Source organism: Cydia fagiglandana, chromosome 22, assembly GCF_963556715.1.
Source record: "Cydia fagiglandana chromosome 22, ilCydFagi1.1, whole genome shotgun sequence".
In the NCBI taxonomy this organism is placed as follows: Eukaryota; Metazoa; Arthropoda; class Insecta; order Lepidoptera; family Tortricidae; genus Cydia; species Cydia fagiglandana.
This window is the reverse complement of record NC_085953.1, coordinates 1183742-1197207: the sequence shown is the minus strand read 5'-3', so window position 1 is coordinate 1197207 and position 13466 is coordinate 1183742. Positions and strand designations below refer to the sequence as shown.

Here is a 13466-nt window from a genome sequence, read left to right as displayed (position 1 = left end):
AAAATTCGTTGTTTTTATTAGATTTCAAAGAAGAAATCTTACCCATAGCCTCTAGCGGCCCACCATACAAGGAAAATTGGCAATCTAATTTGAATCAACGGCATTAGAAAATAGAGTTGAATATGTTTTGTTTTAAAATCGAACGAAACGAAATAAAAGAAACTATCCCATTTCATTAAAAATTAAATTTCATTGGAGGTATATTGTACTAGTATTAGGACATTGAACCCCAAGAGGATAAGCTTACAGCTAAAGAAGGACCAGACCCATGAGTTTACAGCTAAAGAAGATGGGACTCATACGGCGTCATGTTTTGTGGTATACAACTATAGTTGGTCAAGCAAATCTTGTCAGTAGAAAAAGGCGCGAAATTCAAATTTTCTATGGGACGAATAACTCTTCGCGCCTACATTTTATTAAATTTGCCGCCTTCTTTTACTGACAACATTTGCTTGACCAACTATATAATGTCAAACGTTGACTTCTGACAACCAGTAAAAAATTCACCACTGCTATTAAATGTTGGATGCTGACAATGGATAGTTTACCCTTTCCAACGTGGGCATACTGATTGTATTAGAGCGATTTACCCTACAATTAGAAACTTTTTTAGGTCACTGAATACCTACTGAATTTCTTCAGGATTTCGGGTGGGTTGTGGGACTCGTGGGTAATAAGAAAACTAATTACGTTAATAAAATTTTATTAATAATAAAATTACACTTCATTTATACAACATTTGTAATTGACACTTATATTTAAAATATCAGTAATGGCACTTTGTTAGTCGCAGTTTCAAGTTTGCATTAAAATAGTCTATTTTATATATTATGTAAATCGAATTGAGATTCAATGTTATTTATGTTACTTGCAAGTTAGATGTTTAAATTATAGATTTCTGACTAAACTTGCAAGTCCTCATATACTATCTCCTTGAGAAGTATACAGACTTAATTTATACATATTATACATTTAAATTACGATATAAAATGACGTTTCAAAAATTTAGCACCTTTTTGAGAAACTTTAAAAGTCAATGGCAGTTAAGAAATTTAATTAACATTTAGTTATTTCCATTAAATACACCGGCAAGTCATATTTTAGAACTTACAAACTATGTTGTCAATTACATACAACTTTCATACAACAACAATTCTTAGCTATGTCCACAGAATTCACTTGATGACATTTGGCATCAACAATATACCACAGTAAATTCTTGAAAATGTCGACACGTACTTACATATAATTGTACATATTAAGATTCCAAATGGTACCTATTCAAGATTCCAAATGACATCCAAAATTCCAAACGACGTCGTTCAACTCTTTTTCACAAAATAATATTTAAGGTCAAACTGACATACAAAATACTAAATGTGAAAATTAACCATTATAGCAAATTTTGTTAATATTAGAAAAGAATCGCCTGCCATATTCGCCAAATCTACACGCATATTTAAACTTTAGCCGTCCACACTCCATAAGCCTGTAAGGCTTAATTCCATTGTATTTTTGATAGACAAAAATTGCATTTGTCTTGGCATTTTTTTTTATTGACGGCTAGGGTTTATTTTCATTTGGAATCTCGATACCATCTACATAACTGAAAATCGTAATTCAGACCAAAAAAAGTAAGACAATGTTGCTACTTTTTACTAGCGCCTTTTGTATTTATGTAAAAATAAGTAAATAAAACTACTTTTTTAAATCGTAGGAGTAAAATTACCAATAAATAAATTATCTTAGCGTGTTTATTTATAAAAGGGAACACAACAAATTATTGCAGTGGCAACATATATTGTCTTACTTTTTTTGGTCTTGAATTACGAATTTCGGTTTATGGCTCCTCTACACGCTGGGCCAGCGCCGGTCACTCCAAGGGACTCATGGGTTAGAGGGAGCAAGTAATATTGCTATCTCGTTCTACCGCATGGCTGCGTCTCTTGGAGTGGCCAGCGTTGACCCATCGTGTAGAGGACTCTTTATACGGCTAGTTTACATGATGACGCACGGCATGGCGCAGCAGAGCGGCAGGCAGATGGGCACGGCGGTCTTCTTCTCCGAGTGCTTCTCCTTGCTGCGCGCGCCGCTCTCATACTCGTACATGCCTCGGCCGGACGCGTACGCGCCGCCGCCTTGGGCCGCTGACTGTTAGGAATAAAAACATTTGATACATTTCTTATTACCGACAAAGAATTAAGACACAGATAATATAGTTTTTTCAAGATCTAAATGGGTGTCAAGTTTTGACGATATAATCAAATAAGTTGAAGCTCAACAAGCTTTGGCTTTGATTTATCATTAAACCAAAATTTTAAGTATGATATTGACCTTCCAAACTAAAAGTAGAACTTGAGTGTAACACAAGAAGATACTTAAAGTTGTTTAGCAAAACAATTAAGAGAAAACAGGGAAGTCTCAATACGTGGGCGCCACTCGTACCTTTTTAAAGTGTCATTGATTTTTCTTTTTAGAAGCTTTGTCCCTAGAACTTTCTGTCTTATTACCATTTCTGTGTTACTTTAATACTAAGTTACCTACTTATTTGGGATTAGGTAACTGTACTTACAGCGCTTCCACCAGCCGTATACGCAATAGGAGCATCCTTCTTAGCGAACGGCGTGTGCCCAGGGGGGTAGTACACGGCCGGGCCAGCGATATTCTTGCTGCCCACGGCTGGGGCCTTCGCAGCAGGTGTAGGCGATGACGAAGCTTGGTGGGACTCGCGGGTCACCTCTAACTTGCGATGGACCACGCCGTCAGGCTGGGAGACTGGGAATCTCTGAGGAAAGAAATTATCCTTTTGGAGTTATTTGGCTTGTGTTACGATCACTGTTTGCCAAAGATAGTTAACCAAGAATATCATTCATATTCTATAAGATCTTATATTACCTATCTATATTCAATTTCTCTGAATTTTTTGGAAACTTTCTCTAACATAAATAAGTAAAGATTAAAGAGGTAACCTTTGTAGCCTTATAATACGACACCGCTGAACTTCTTATACGTACAGTCTGACAAAAAAAGAGTAGAAATTAAAAAGTGGCAATACTGTATAGTGTCGTCCCTTTCAAATCTATCTAAGAAAACGGGGCCGCGGTACGACACTACAGTATTGCCACTGCCCATTGCCTATAGTTCAGTCGTCGTTTTATAAGGCTACAAAGAAAATTTTATTATTCATCTATTATAAGAAATGCGGTTGTTAAAAAGAGAAGCAAACGGCAAACTAGTAGTTTCATAAAATATGGCTTAGATTGGTATTTACCGCTTCAGGGAAGTCAGCCAGCAGGTCGTCCAGCCGCTTGGGAGGCTGCTGGTCGCGCTGGACGGGCGTGGAGGGGCGCGGGAACGGGGAGGGGGTCGTGCGCTCCGTCGTGTCGTGCCGCGAGTACGTCGTCTCGCTGTACTTGTACGACGATGGACCCTGGAAGAAAAACCATGAATGAGTGGTGGGGATAACTGACAGAACGGGATAGTCTTATGTATCTTTCAGTAGGAGTAACAGCGAAAGCGCTATTATTGTTTGTCGTTGTCACAGCCTCACATATTTTTTGTTCCCCACCGTAAATTTAGTATAGATTATGGTGGGTAATAAATAAATTCGACCAATCATAGTGTCGCATTGCGTATGTTTTGTCGCTCATGGAGGCACGGGTCGCTTCTATAGGATGCCTTCTATGAGAAAAAGTAAGTTACCTATATTTTCGTTCTAACACATTTTTCAAACGAAGTAGGCAATCAGGACAACCTTTTAGAAAGAGGACGCATTACATACATTGCCAATCCTTTAAAAAGCTGTAGGTACACATCTTTTTTGAAGTACCCCAAAGTCCCTACAATGTAGTCACTTGTGAAAACCTTGGTAGGTCCAAGCACAGCCGAAACATTCACATTCACAGTAAGAAATTGAATAAAACGTAATTAGAAGGGCCTTTCCATCTAGAATTGGTAACAATAATAAAATGAGGCTAGATTCCAAATGAAATCCGAGATTCCAAATGAAGTCTAGCTATAACGGTCTATGTGATACAGCCTAGTGAGTCTAGTGACAGACAGACAGATGGACAGAGGACAGCGGAGTCTTAGTAATAGGGTCCCGTTTTACCCTTTGTGTACGGAACCCTAAAACCACAGTTTAGTACTTACATAAGGGCCGTGTCCATTGCGCTCCGGCGTGAGGTGCGTGGTGAGGGGCGCGGGCGGGGTGGAGGGCAGCAGCTTCACCTCGTTGGCCGGAGACGGGTACACCATGCGCTCCGTCGTGTGCTCGGACACTGCAACATTCATTATTCATGTTCATTAATAAATATAATAACGAAATGCTTTGGTGCCCATCAGCTATTCCCCACAAGAGGGACTCTGTGACTGAAGCAGGCTTAAAAATTTAGAGTTTACTTTATTGTGTTGGCACACGGTGCTTGTAGCTGGTGCAAGTACCGTAAGGGTGTACTTTAGCCCTTGCAAGGTTACTTTGTCCTCTCATGAAAACCCATGTATTATATTAATTAATTCTTAAAAATTACACTAAAAGATTTCACAAAAACAGATTTAATTATGATCACATGGTCACGTCACGGTGTGCAAAGTAACCTTATTGGAGGGCTAAAGTAGCCCGACCTTACCGTGAAATTTTAGTGGTTGTTTTCCCGCAACGAAATGATTCTGCTATCGATATACAGTCGATGTGTAATCTTTTTTTTAAATAATGTTAAGAAATGCCAGATTTATAAATGTGTCGAACGAAACTCGAAAGTGACCTAACACCAGTAGTAGCACTGCAGCAGTACCTACCTAATTCTTTTGAGTGAATGAAACAAAATAACCTAAAAAGTAGTTCCATTTATTTTTCCTTCACACATTTTACGTGCAGTTAGTTTGCAGATCCTTAAAAGTAAACATAACAAGTTATGATCAAGCTTTTAATGATCAAAAACTTAAACAAACACAAACTTCCCGATACCGCAATAATTGTTCGAACTGCAATCCGCCACGTTCAATACACAATCACCCCTGCCCTGTGCATGTGCTGGCGTTTGAAACTGCCCGTGGTTAAGCAGCCGCTGTGTTGCGGCGACAATTGTTCGTCCGTGTGGAACTTGGGGGTTTAAAATCCCCCGAAGACGCAGCGACTGTAAATGGTCCGGTTCCGCGTAAAGTCGCCGGGCGGCGTGGGAGTCGTAGTTAGCCCTAGCGTACAGCTGCACCATCGCGACGTACTCTAAATTAGAATATTCGTAAAGTCCATCCATTTTACTAGAAATAGCAGTGATGACATTGACAGGATCTGTTATCACATTAGTTTAATAAGCGAAGAGGATGTAATTATTCGATTTACCAAAGTTGACACAACGATTAAAAAGGTTTTATTTCAACTGTTAATCGTGAAGGAACAGTCTAAGTAAATTTTAATTTCAGTTGTCAAACAGTAAAGCACTCTAGCCTGTTACACAGTTTAAAAAAGTAACATGTGCTTGTTTATTTGTTTATCTGTTTACAATATCGGGAACTGTCGTCGACTTGCAGTTTTAGTGTGTTACTATTGTTTTTCGCTTGTTCGAGTTTAGGTTATCCCACCAAAAACATAAATGTAAAAAAGGAGAGCCAAGTTCAATACAAAAATTATGCTTGGCTGTGGGGCTCGCCGCAAAAAGAATGGAGATCTAAATGAGTGCCACTGCCAAGTTCTATGCAAAATCCAAATATGTATTTATAGGAACAAAATAACATTATAAACAAGTATTAAACTCTATTTCTTTGCTTTATTGGATACCTATAACAATTGCTGTTATTTAAAAAATGTGAGATCTTAAAGTAGGTTAGATTTGACTTAGCCAGTTTTCATTATATCAATCATTTTATATATATTGTAATTCTGATAAAACCTGGCTAAGCCAAATCTAACCTACTTTAAGATCTCACATTTTTTTAAATAACAGCAATTGTTATAGGTATCCAATAAAGCAAAGAAATAGAGTTTAATACTTGTTTATAATGTTATTTTGTTCCTATAAATACATATTTGGATTTTGCATAGAACTTGGCAGTGGCACTCATTTAGATCTCCATTCTTTTTGCGGCGAGCCCCACAGCCAAGCATAATTTTTGTATTGAACTTGGCTCTCCTTTTTTACATTTATGTTTTTGGTGGGATATCAATACTTTTTGTAAAGAAAACTAGGCAGGTATTGAGATTTAATGTTTTTTCTTGTGTTTCCGCTGTATGGTTTTTACTTCTGTTCTTTGTATAATTATGTGGTGCCGCGCGCCGCCGACGACACACCGTTGGCCGGTTGTTTAGAGCGTATTACAAGTTTTTTGTATGGCGACATCACTTATTTTTTGACTAAACTTTATTTTAATATAGCAAATATAATAATACATATATTGGGGTAGTTTCAAATATCTGCTTGTAACGGTTCCAACGCTACAATAAAAAAATATTTTTTTGTATGGGGACCCCCCCTATTTTTTAACTTTTTTTTTATTTAGATTTTTTCCTACACTTACACACAATAACCGAGCTGGATTCCAAATTTCATCCTTCTAGGTCATCTGGAAGTAGGTTAGGTTTAGGTACTTATATGTCAGTCCCAATAAAAAATGGTTTTTTTGTATGGTGACCCCCCCTATTTTTAAACTTTATTTTATTTTTAGATTTTTTCCTACGGTTACACACAATAATCGAGCTGGATTCCAAATTTCATCCTTCTAGGTCATCTGGAAGTAGGTTAGGTTTAGGTACTTATATGTCAGTCCCAATAAAAAGTGGTTTTTTTGTATGGGGACCCCCCCTATTTTTAAACTTTATTTTATTTTTAGATTTTTTCCTACGGTTACACACAATAACCGAGCTGGATTCCAAATTTCATCCTTCTAGGTCATCTGGAAGTAGGTTAGGTTTAGGTACTTATATGTCAGTCCCAATAAAAAGTGGTTTTTTTGTATGGGGACCCCCCCTATTTTTTAACTTTATTTTATTTTTAGATTTTTTCCTACGGTTACACACAATAACCAAGCTGGATTCCAAATTTCATCCTTCTAGGTCATCTGGAAGTAGGTTAGGTTTAGGTACTATAAGTCATAAGTCAGTCTTAAAATTTACGACTTTTTGACCTTCATACCTTTATAACCGTTTGAGCTAGCTTCATGAAATTTGGGCTTCTAGATATCCTTATGGATATAATTAAACACACGTAGTTTTATGTGTTTACGTCAAAGATGTTTTGAGTTATAGAAGGGTCAAAAGTGGCACCAAGTGGTTCGTGTAATATTACACTCGGCGCTGGCTAGCCAGTTCCTTTGCTTGAACTTGGCTTGACACGCTGCCGCGTGTCTAGATTTTTTTGTAATTTTTTTTTTTGGAAAACAGTTTATTTATAAGTTTGTCTATCATAATTCGAAAGTACTACCGATAGCAAATCGCCCTGCCGCGGGAAAACAACCACTAAAATTTCACGGTGTATTTTAAGTAGTATACTGATACTTATATTCAAGCTTGATGCAACATTTCCTCGCATGTGTTTCTACACAGTGCAAGTAACTGAAACAGATACAAGCGTCAGCTGAGCAAGGGGCTATTCACAAATTACGTCATTTCAAATTAGGGGGGGGGGGTCTGGACATCGGATGACGGTAGCATGAAGTAGGAGGAAATGGGGTTATTCGAAGCATGATTTTTGGATGATTATGGGGGGCGGGGGGTCAAAAATCGTCAAAAATCGATTACGTAATTTATGGACAGCCCCCAAGCAACGTGCGCAAGTTATTCTGCACACCTCGCGCCTTTATCTGTGCATGTGTCCCACTCCCACATGTGGCAAGCTCCTTTTAACTTTACGACATACCGTCAGTAGCGGAATATTGGTCGCGACGCACTCTGGTGCTGGTGTTGCAGTGCTGGCAGTACTGGCAGCCGCCGGGAGGTGGCGCCACCGGGGCACCAGCCGTCGTTCGGCTCAAACTGCAAGCAATCAATTATTCATTCATTTGTCTATCCGTCATAATTTCGTTGATCTGGGGATGTTTAGGTAACCATCCAGGGAAGGATAACCGGAGGAAAGGATCCTAGCTAAATTGGACATGGCGGAAGTATTGAACAACCAATTTACCTAGGACGCTAAATGGCTCAATAATCGCGGAGCGTGATCGGTACATATGTACAACACGAAAAGACAAAAACAATATGAAGTTTATAAATGGTTTAATCATAGACATAATATATATAGACGGTGTCTCAGCGAGCTGTCACTGTTGCCACTTTTGTTTAGTGTACGATTAACAATGAGGCCCACGTTGCTGTAGCCATGTCGATAAAGTCATATCGATAAACTATCGACATTTCTTGCAATTTTAATTTTACTTCAAAGGCTTAACGATACCTAAAATGACCAAAAACGCTTTTATTCTTTATTGTCGTTATCAGATCACAATTTTATAGTCACGCCCCAGCAGGGAACCAAGGGAAAGTTCAGATATTTAATTAAAATACATACATACCTCCTAAAAAAATAGGTGTTCCGCAATAATTGAATTATATTATTATATTATAATATATTCACTATCCATTAGCATTTCAATTATGTTTATGTTTAACGAAGATCTTGAAGCTTCAATTAATCGCTATTTCGTTCCGCTGTGTAGCGTTTATCGATATATAACATGATTAAAATCGACTTTTCACATCCCTACAAGAGCACACATATACGCTTTTACGCACACATACACAGCCTGGGCGCATCAAGAAAGGCAACACTTGATTTGAAGTCCACCTTGTCAACAGTATGGTTGTCGTTTTTTGACAAACGGCATTTTAAAAGAGCGAGGAGAGAGAAATGATACTAGTTGCTGCGTCGTGAAAGAGAACGGAAAACGTTGGGCCCAGAGGTTTAATTGAACACAAGCGACATCTAATGTAAAGAGTACAAAAAATAGTTTCCCCGGTGTCACAATAGATGGCGCGTCAATCACTCAGCTAGCTTTGTTGAGGGCATGGTTTGATTACGCCTATCGTGACAATAAAAAAGTTGTAATGTAAGAAAATGATTTTTGGAGCAATTACAAAATATGTACATATTATCATTAGTATTGTGTGGTCATCTTTTAGAGATGTAGCTTATAGTTTTCATGGTCACGCTATTGATACCCCGCCGCCGTAGGCAGGTTTAGACGCTGGCGCCGCCTAATGATCCATAATCAATGCTAATAATATACATAGTTAAGTGAAATGTAATTAAATTTAGTAAATTTTAGTAAAGTTAGACCGTAAAAAGTCTGCAGCGATTTTGATAGCCCACGCAGTGCAAGTGTCATTTTAAACGTCAAACTTCTATGAAATTATGACGTATAAAATAACACTTACATTGCGTGGGCTATCAAATCCGCTGCAGACTTTTATTGGTGCGACTATATATACTCACGTGCGAACATTTTCAGTGTCGCTGACATAAGTGTGAGAGTCGTGGGTGGGGATGGGCACGGTGGTGGGGTCCTGGTCGGCGGGCACCTCGTACGTGTAGGTCTTGACTGTTGTCGTCACTTTATTCATGGGCGTGCTGGAGCGGGACAGCTGCAGTATATACTCACGTGCGAACATTTTCAGTGTCGCTAACATAAGTGTGAGAGTCGTGGGTGGGGATGGGCACGGTGGTGGGGTCCTGGTCGGCGGGCACCTCGTACGTGTAGGTCTTCACTGTTGTCGTCACTTTATTCATGGGCGTGCTGGAGCGGGACAGCTGCAGTATATACTCACGTGCGAACATTTTCAGTGTCGCTGACATAAGTGTGAGAGTCGTGGGTGGGGATGGGCACGGTGGTGGGGTCCTGATCGGCGGGCACCTCGTACATGTAGGTCTTCACTGTTGTCGTCACTTTATTCATGGGCGTGCTGGAGCGGGACAGCTGCAGTATATACTCACGTGCGAACATTTTCAGTGTCGCTGACATAAGTGTGAGAGTCGTGGGTGGGGATGGGCACGGTGGTGGGGTCCTGATCGGCGGGCACCTCGTACGTGTAGGTCTTCACTGTTGTCGTCACTTTATTCATGGGCGTGCTGGAGCGGGACAGCTGCAATATTGAATTGACATGTTTAAGTTGTGAATACGTTTTAGGTACGTTGACGAGTCTGAGCTATAGAGCTAGTGCTTTGTTCAAAGTTGTCAGTCATTTTTCATTCTAGTACGCCTAATAGAGTTAGACCAAGAAAAGTCTGCAGAGATTTTGACAGCACACGCAGTGCAGGTGTTATTTTAAACATCAAACTTCTATGAAAGGAGGACGCATAAATTTAAATAACACTCGCTCTGCATGTGCCTGCATGTGCTGTCAAAATCTCTGCAGACTTTTCTTGGTGTAACTCTAACAAGCACTTAAGAATCGAACTTGTACCTAAATCTTGTCGTTGCCGCGTTATCGGAAATAGAACATATAGTTAGACCAAGAAACGTCTGCAGCGATTTTGATAGCCCACGCAGTGCAAGTGTTGATGATGATGCGGTGATGCGGTGATGATGATGATGATCGGAAATAGAACATATAGTTAGACCAAGAAAAGTCTGCAGCGATTTTGATAGCCCACGCAGTGCAAGTGTTATTTATACGTCATAATTTCATAGAAGTTTGACGCGAAAATCGCTGCAGATTTTTCTCGGTCTGACTTTATAGTAATACGATCTGTCACGTTGACTTATGTACTGGTAAGAAAGGGATAAAACTTGAGTGATCTAATCGGAGGCTTGTAAAGTTTATAGGGGGTATGTATAAACTTACAGTGCCTGATGTGGAGCTCATCTGGTGGTGGCAGTGCGTGCAGGCCTGGATCTGCGCCGGCGCCGGCGCGGGCACCACCTGCGGCACCACACGGGACTCTGTGGAAACAAAAATGTACGATTGGAACTAAAAACAAGCCACATAAACTTAGCCAGTTTTGGTATGTTAAATGTACCTACTCCCAAACGCAGGCTATTCCAATGTAATAAAACCAGAGATGTCCCATAAAATTTTCCCAGGATATCCAATTATCCATTCTACCATGGAGTCTGATAATCATTATAACGCCCCACACGCATAGACTCTAACCCCCTTATTCATAAACGTTTACTAAAGTTGACAAGCCGATAATAATCATTTGTCCTTTTCCGACGTATTGGTATGATGGAGAGGGACAAACGATTATTATCGGCTTGTCAACTTTAGTAAACGTTTATGAACAAGGGGGTAAGATAGGTTAATCACGCATCACACACATATTCGACTCGAATCTAATTGTTTTTCCAACACACGTCATCACATGGCGACCCCGCCACACTACCCTACCTGTTTTCTCCTCGCGGTACATCTCCTGCCTGATCTCCGCCGCGCGGGTGGTGGTGGGAGGAGGGGGGCTGGAGCCCCACGAGGATGATTCCACACGCTCCTCACGCTTGAGGGTTGAGTAGCCGCTGGAAGGAGCCTTCACTGGGGTGCTGGAAATTAAAATAAAATTGTTGTTAACACCAATTAGTTTTGCCTTTATCAGGTTTGTAAACCAGACACCTCTACAATTAGACATAATATAATTACGTCACAAGGCATATCAAATAACTTTATTTTACAACGCAGAAGCGCGCCATCACACACAGGCGAAAAATCAATAAAAGTCGGACAAAACCAAAAAACTTCTAAGTAGCCCCAACAGGCAAAAACCAATCTTAGCGGGTAGTCCAATAAACAGTGCACGCTACTCGCATAATCATTTTCATGTTAGAGTCATCTACGCGACACGTTCTCATTCCAAAGTTCGACTTGTTCAAAGGCGAATATTTTAGTGCTCTGCGAGTGTTACTTATGTGCTTACTTATTTATCGTTTGCTTCCAGAAAGTTGTGATTTAATGATGGATACCCTTCCAGGAGGTAATAACCTAATTACTAATAGTTACTTTTGATAGCTATGCTTGCTTGTTTATTATAAAAAAAAATAAGTGTAATGTCTTGTATTTTTTGCACATTGTTCAACTTCACCAAGGAGAAAAGTACAACTTCCTGATAGATCCGGTTTTGATATTATCAATTTTAGAAACTACAGAACTTGGGTTTTAACATACAACCATTATTTTATGCGACCTTACGCGACGTTTTAACAAAATTTTCATTTTAATCGATGACTAGTTTAATCAAAAATGTGACTAAGCGACATTTTTTTTTAGGCAAATGGCTATGGAAGACACTTTTAAGAGACTTTTAGTGTCTTCCGATCCTTATATAACAGGACTAAGAAAATTGGGTGGTAAAAAGTCGCTTCCCAAGAAGCTTCGCTTTTAGAAGAAGATATTATGATCAAAATTTAATAAAATGTCATAATATAATTGTAATTTTGTTTTTATTAGTTGGCAAACCTGCATTAATACGATTTCTATAATAATCCTGAATGTTTAGGTTTTGTCCGACTTTTATTGATTTTTCGCCTGTGTGCATCAGGTGTGCACAAAAAATATTTAAAAAAATATTTTAACAGCGCCATCTAGCGCGTGGTTCCGAAATGAAGGTGTCAAAGTCAACTCTCATTCTCTTTATTCAGAGGCGTAAAGAGGTCTGTAAATAAGACAATTACGTACATACCTAATCCTACTTTGTAAATAAAAATATCAAATTACCCTCGCTTATAGTCGAATGATGTGCTTTCAGCTGTGTCTGAAGCGTAGCCACCTGCGAAACAAAATAAATTATTAACGTTACTAAGATACCCTGCGTCGTTGATAATATTTAGTGGCTTGTGGCTTAAATATAAATGACGACTATAAAGGTACAGTCAACGGTAAAAATATGGGTGTACAAATCATTTCAAAAATATGTCCCATAACTCTTATGTCAGTGAATTAAGAATTATGGGACATATTTTTGAGTAAGTTGTCTACACCCATATTTTTACCGTTCCAGTGGCATAGCGTGAACAAATCTAGCCGTGGGCGAAAGCCACATCTGCGAGGCCCTAATCAATGTAACGTGTTTTCCCAAGGCAATAAAAAGGTTAGCTTAGCGAGGCCCCCCTAAGTGCGAGGCCGTGAGCGAAGGCCCCATCCACCCACGCCTATTAGCTACGCCACTGCTGACTTCTACGGCCACACTATCGCTATCAAGACGGTGCAAAGTTAGCTTAGACTAACTATAGTACTTACTCTTATACAGCTGTCGCTCCTGATCCTTCTGCAGGTCGTCGAGGAGCGAGTCCAGCTCCTCCACGTTATGCGACAGGTCTTTGGTAACCTTGCTGCTCTTCACCTTCGAGTAACCTGCACGAAAATTTAAATATAAGTTCAACTGAAAGCAATAAAAAAGGTATCGGTGTCCTCTCTGGTGAGCAAGGAGGAGCTAAACTTGATAGGCAAGCAAAGAAATGTCATGGTGGCATGGGTGCCGAGACATAAGGGAGTAACGGTGAATGAAACGAGCGATATAATACATCGGTATGGTATCGGTAGATATTAA

General features: G+C 39.5%; 1 protein-coding gene across 1 annotated transcript in view; it reads right to left on the bottom strand.

Moving 5' to 3' along the window:
* Positions 1–686: 686 nt before the first annotated feature.
* LOC134675600 (serine/arginine repetitive matrix protein 2) overlaps positions 687–13466 on the bottom strand; it is a 43581-nt gene continuing 30801 nt past the window's right edge. Inside the window, exons 5-14 of the mRNA XM_063533924.1 lie at positions 13157–13270; positions 12635–12686; positions 11318–11466; positions 10772–10869; positions 9921–10069; positions 7851–7960; positions 4153–4280; positions 3272–3430; positions 2573–2785; positions 687–2151 (exon numbers count right to left, since the gene is read on the bottom strand). Of these exons, the coding sequence (XP_063389994.1) occupies positions 1999–2151; positions 2573–2785; positions 3272–3430; positions 4153–4280; positions 7851–7960; positions 9921–10069; positions 10772–10869; positions 11318–11466; positions 12635–12686; positions 13157–13270 (1325 nt within the window). The 3' untranslated portion in view covers positions 687–1998. The remainder of the gene's footprint in view (positions 2152–2572; positions 2786–3271; positions 3431–4152; positions 4281–7850; positions 7961–9920; positions 10070–10771; positions 10870–11317; positions 11467–12634; positions 12687–13156; positions 13271–13466) is intronic.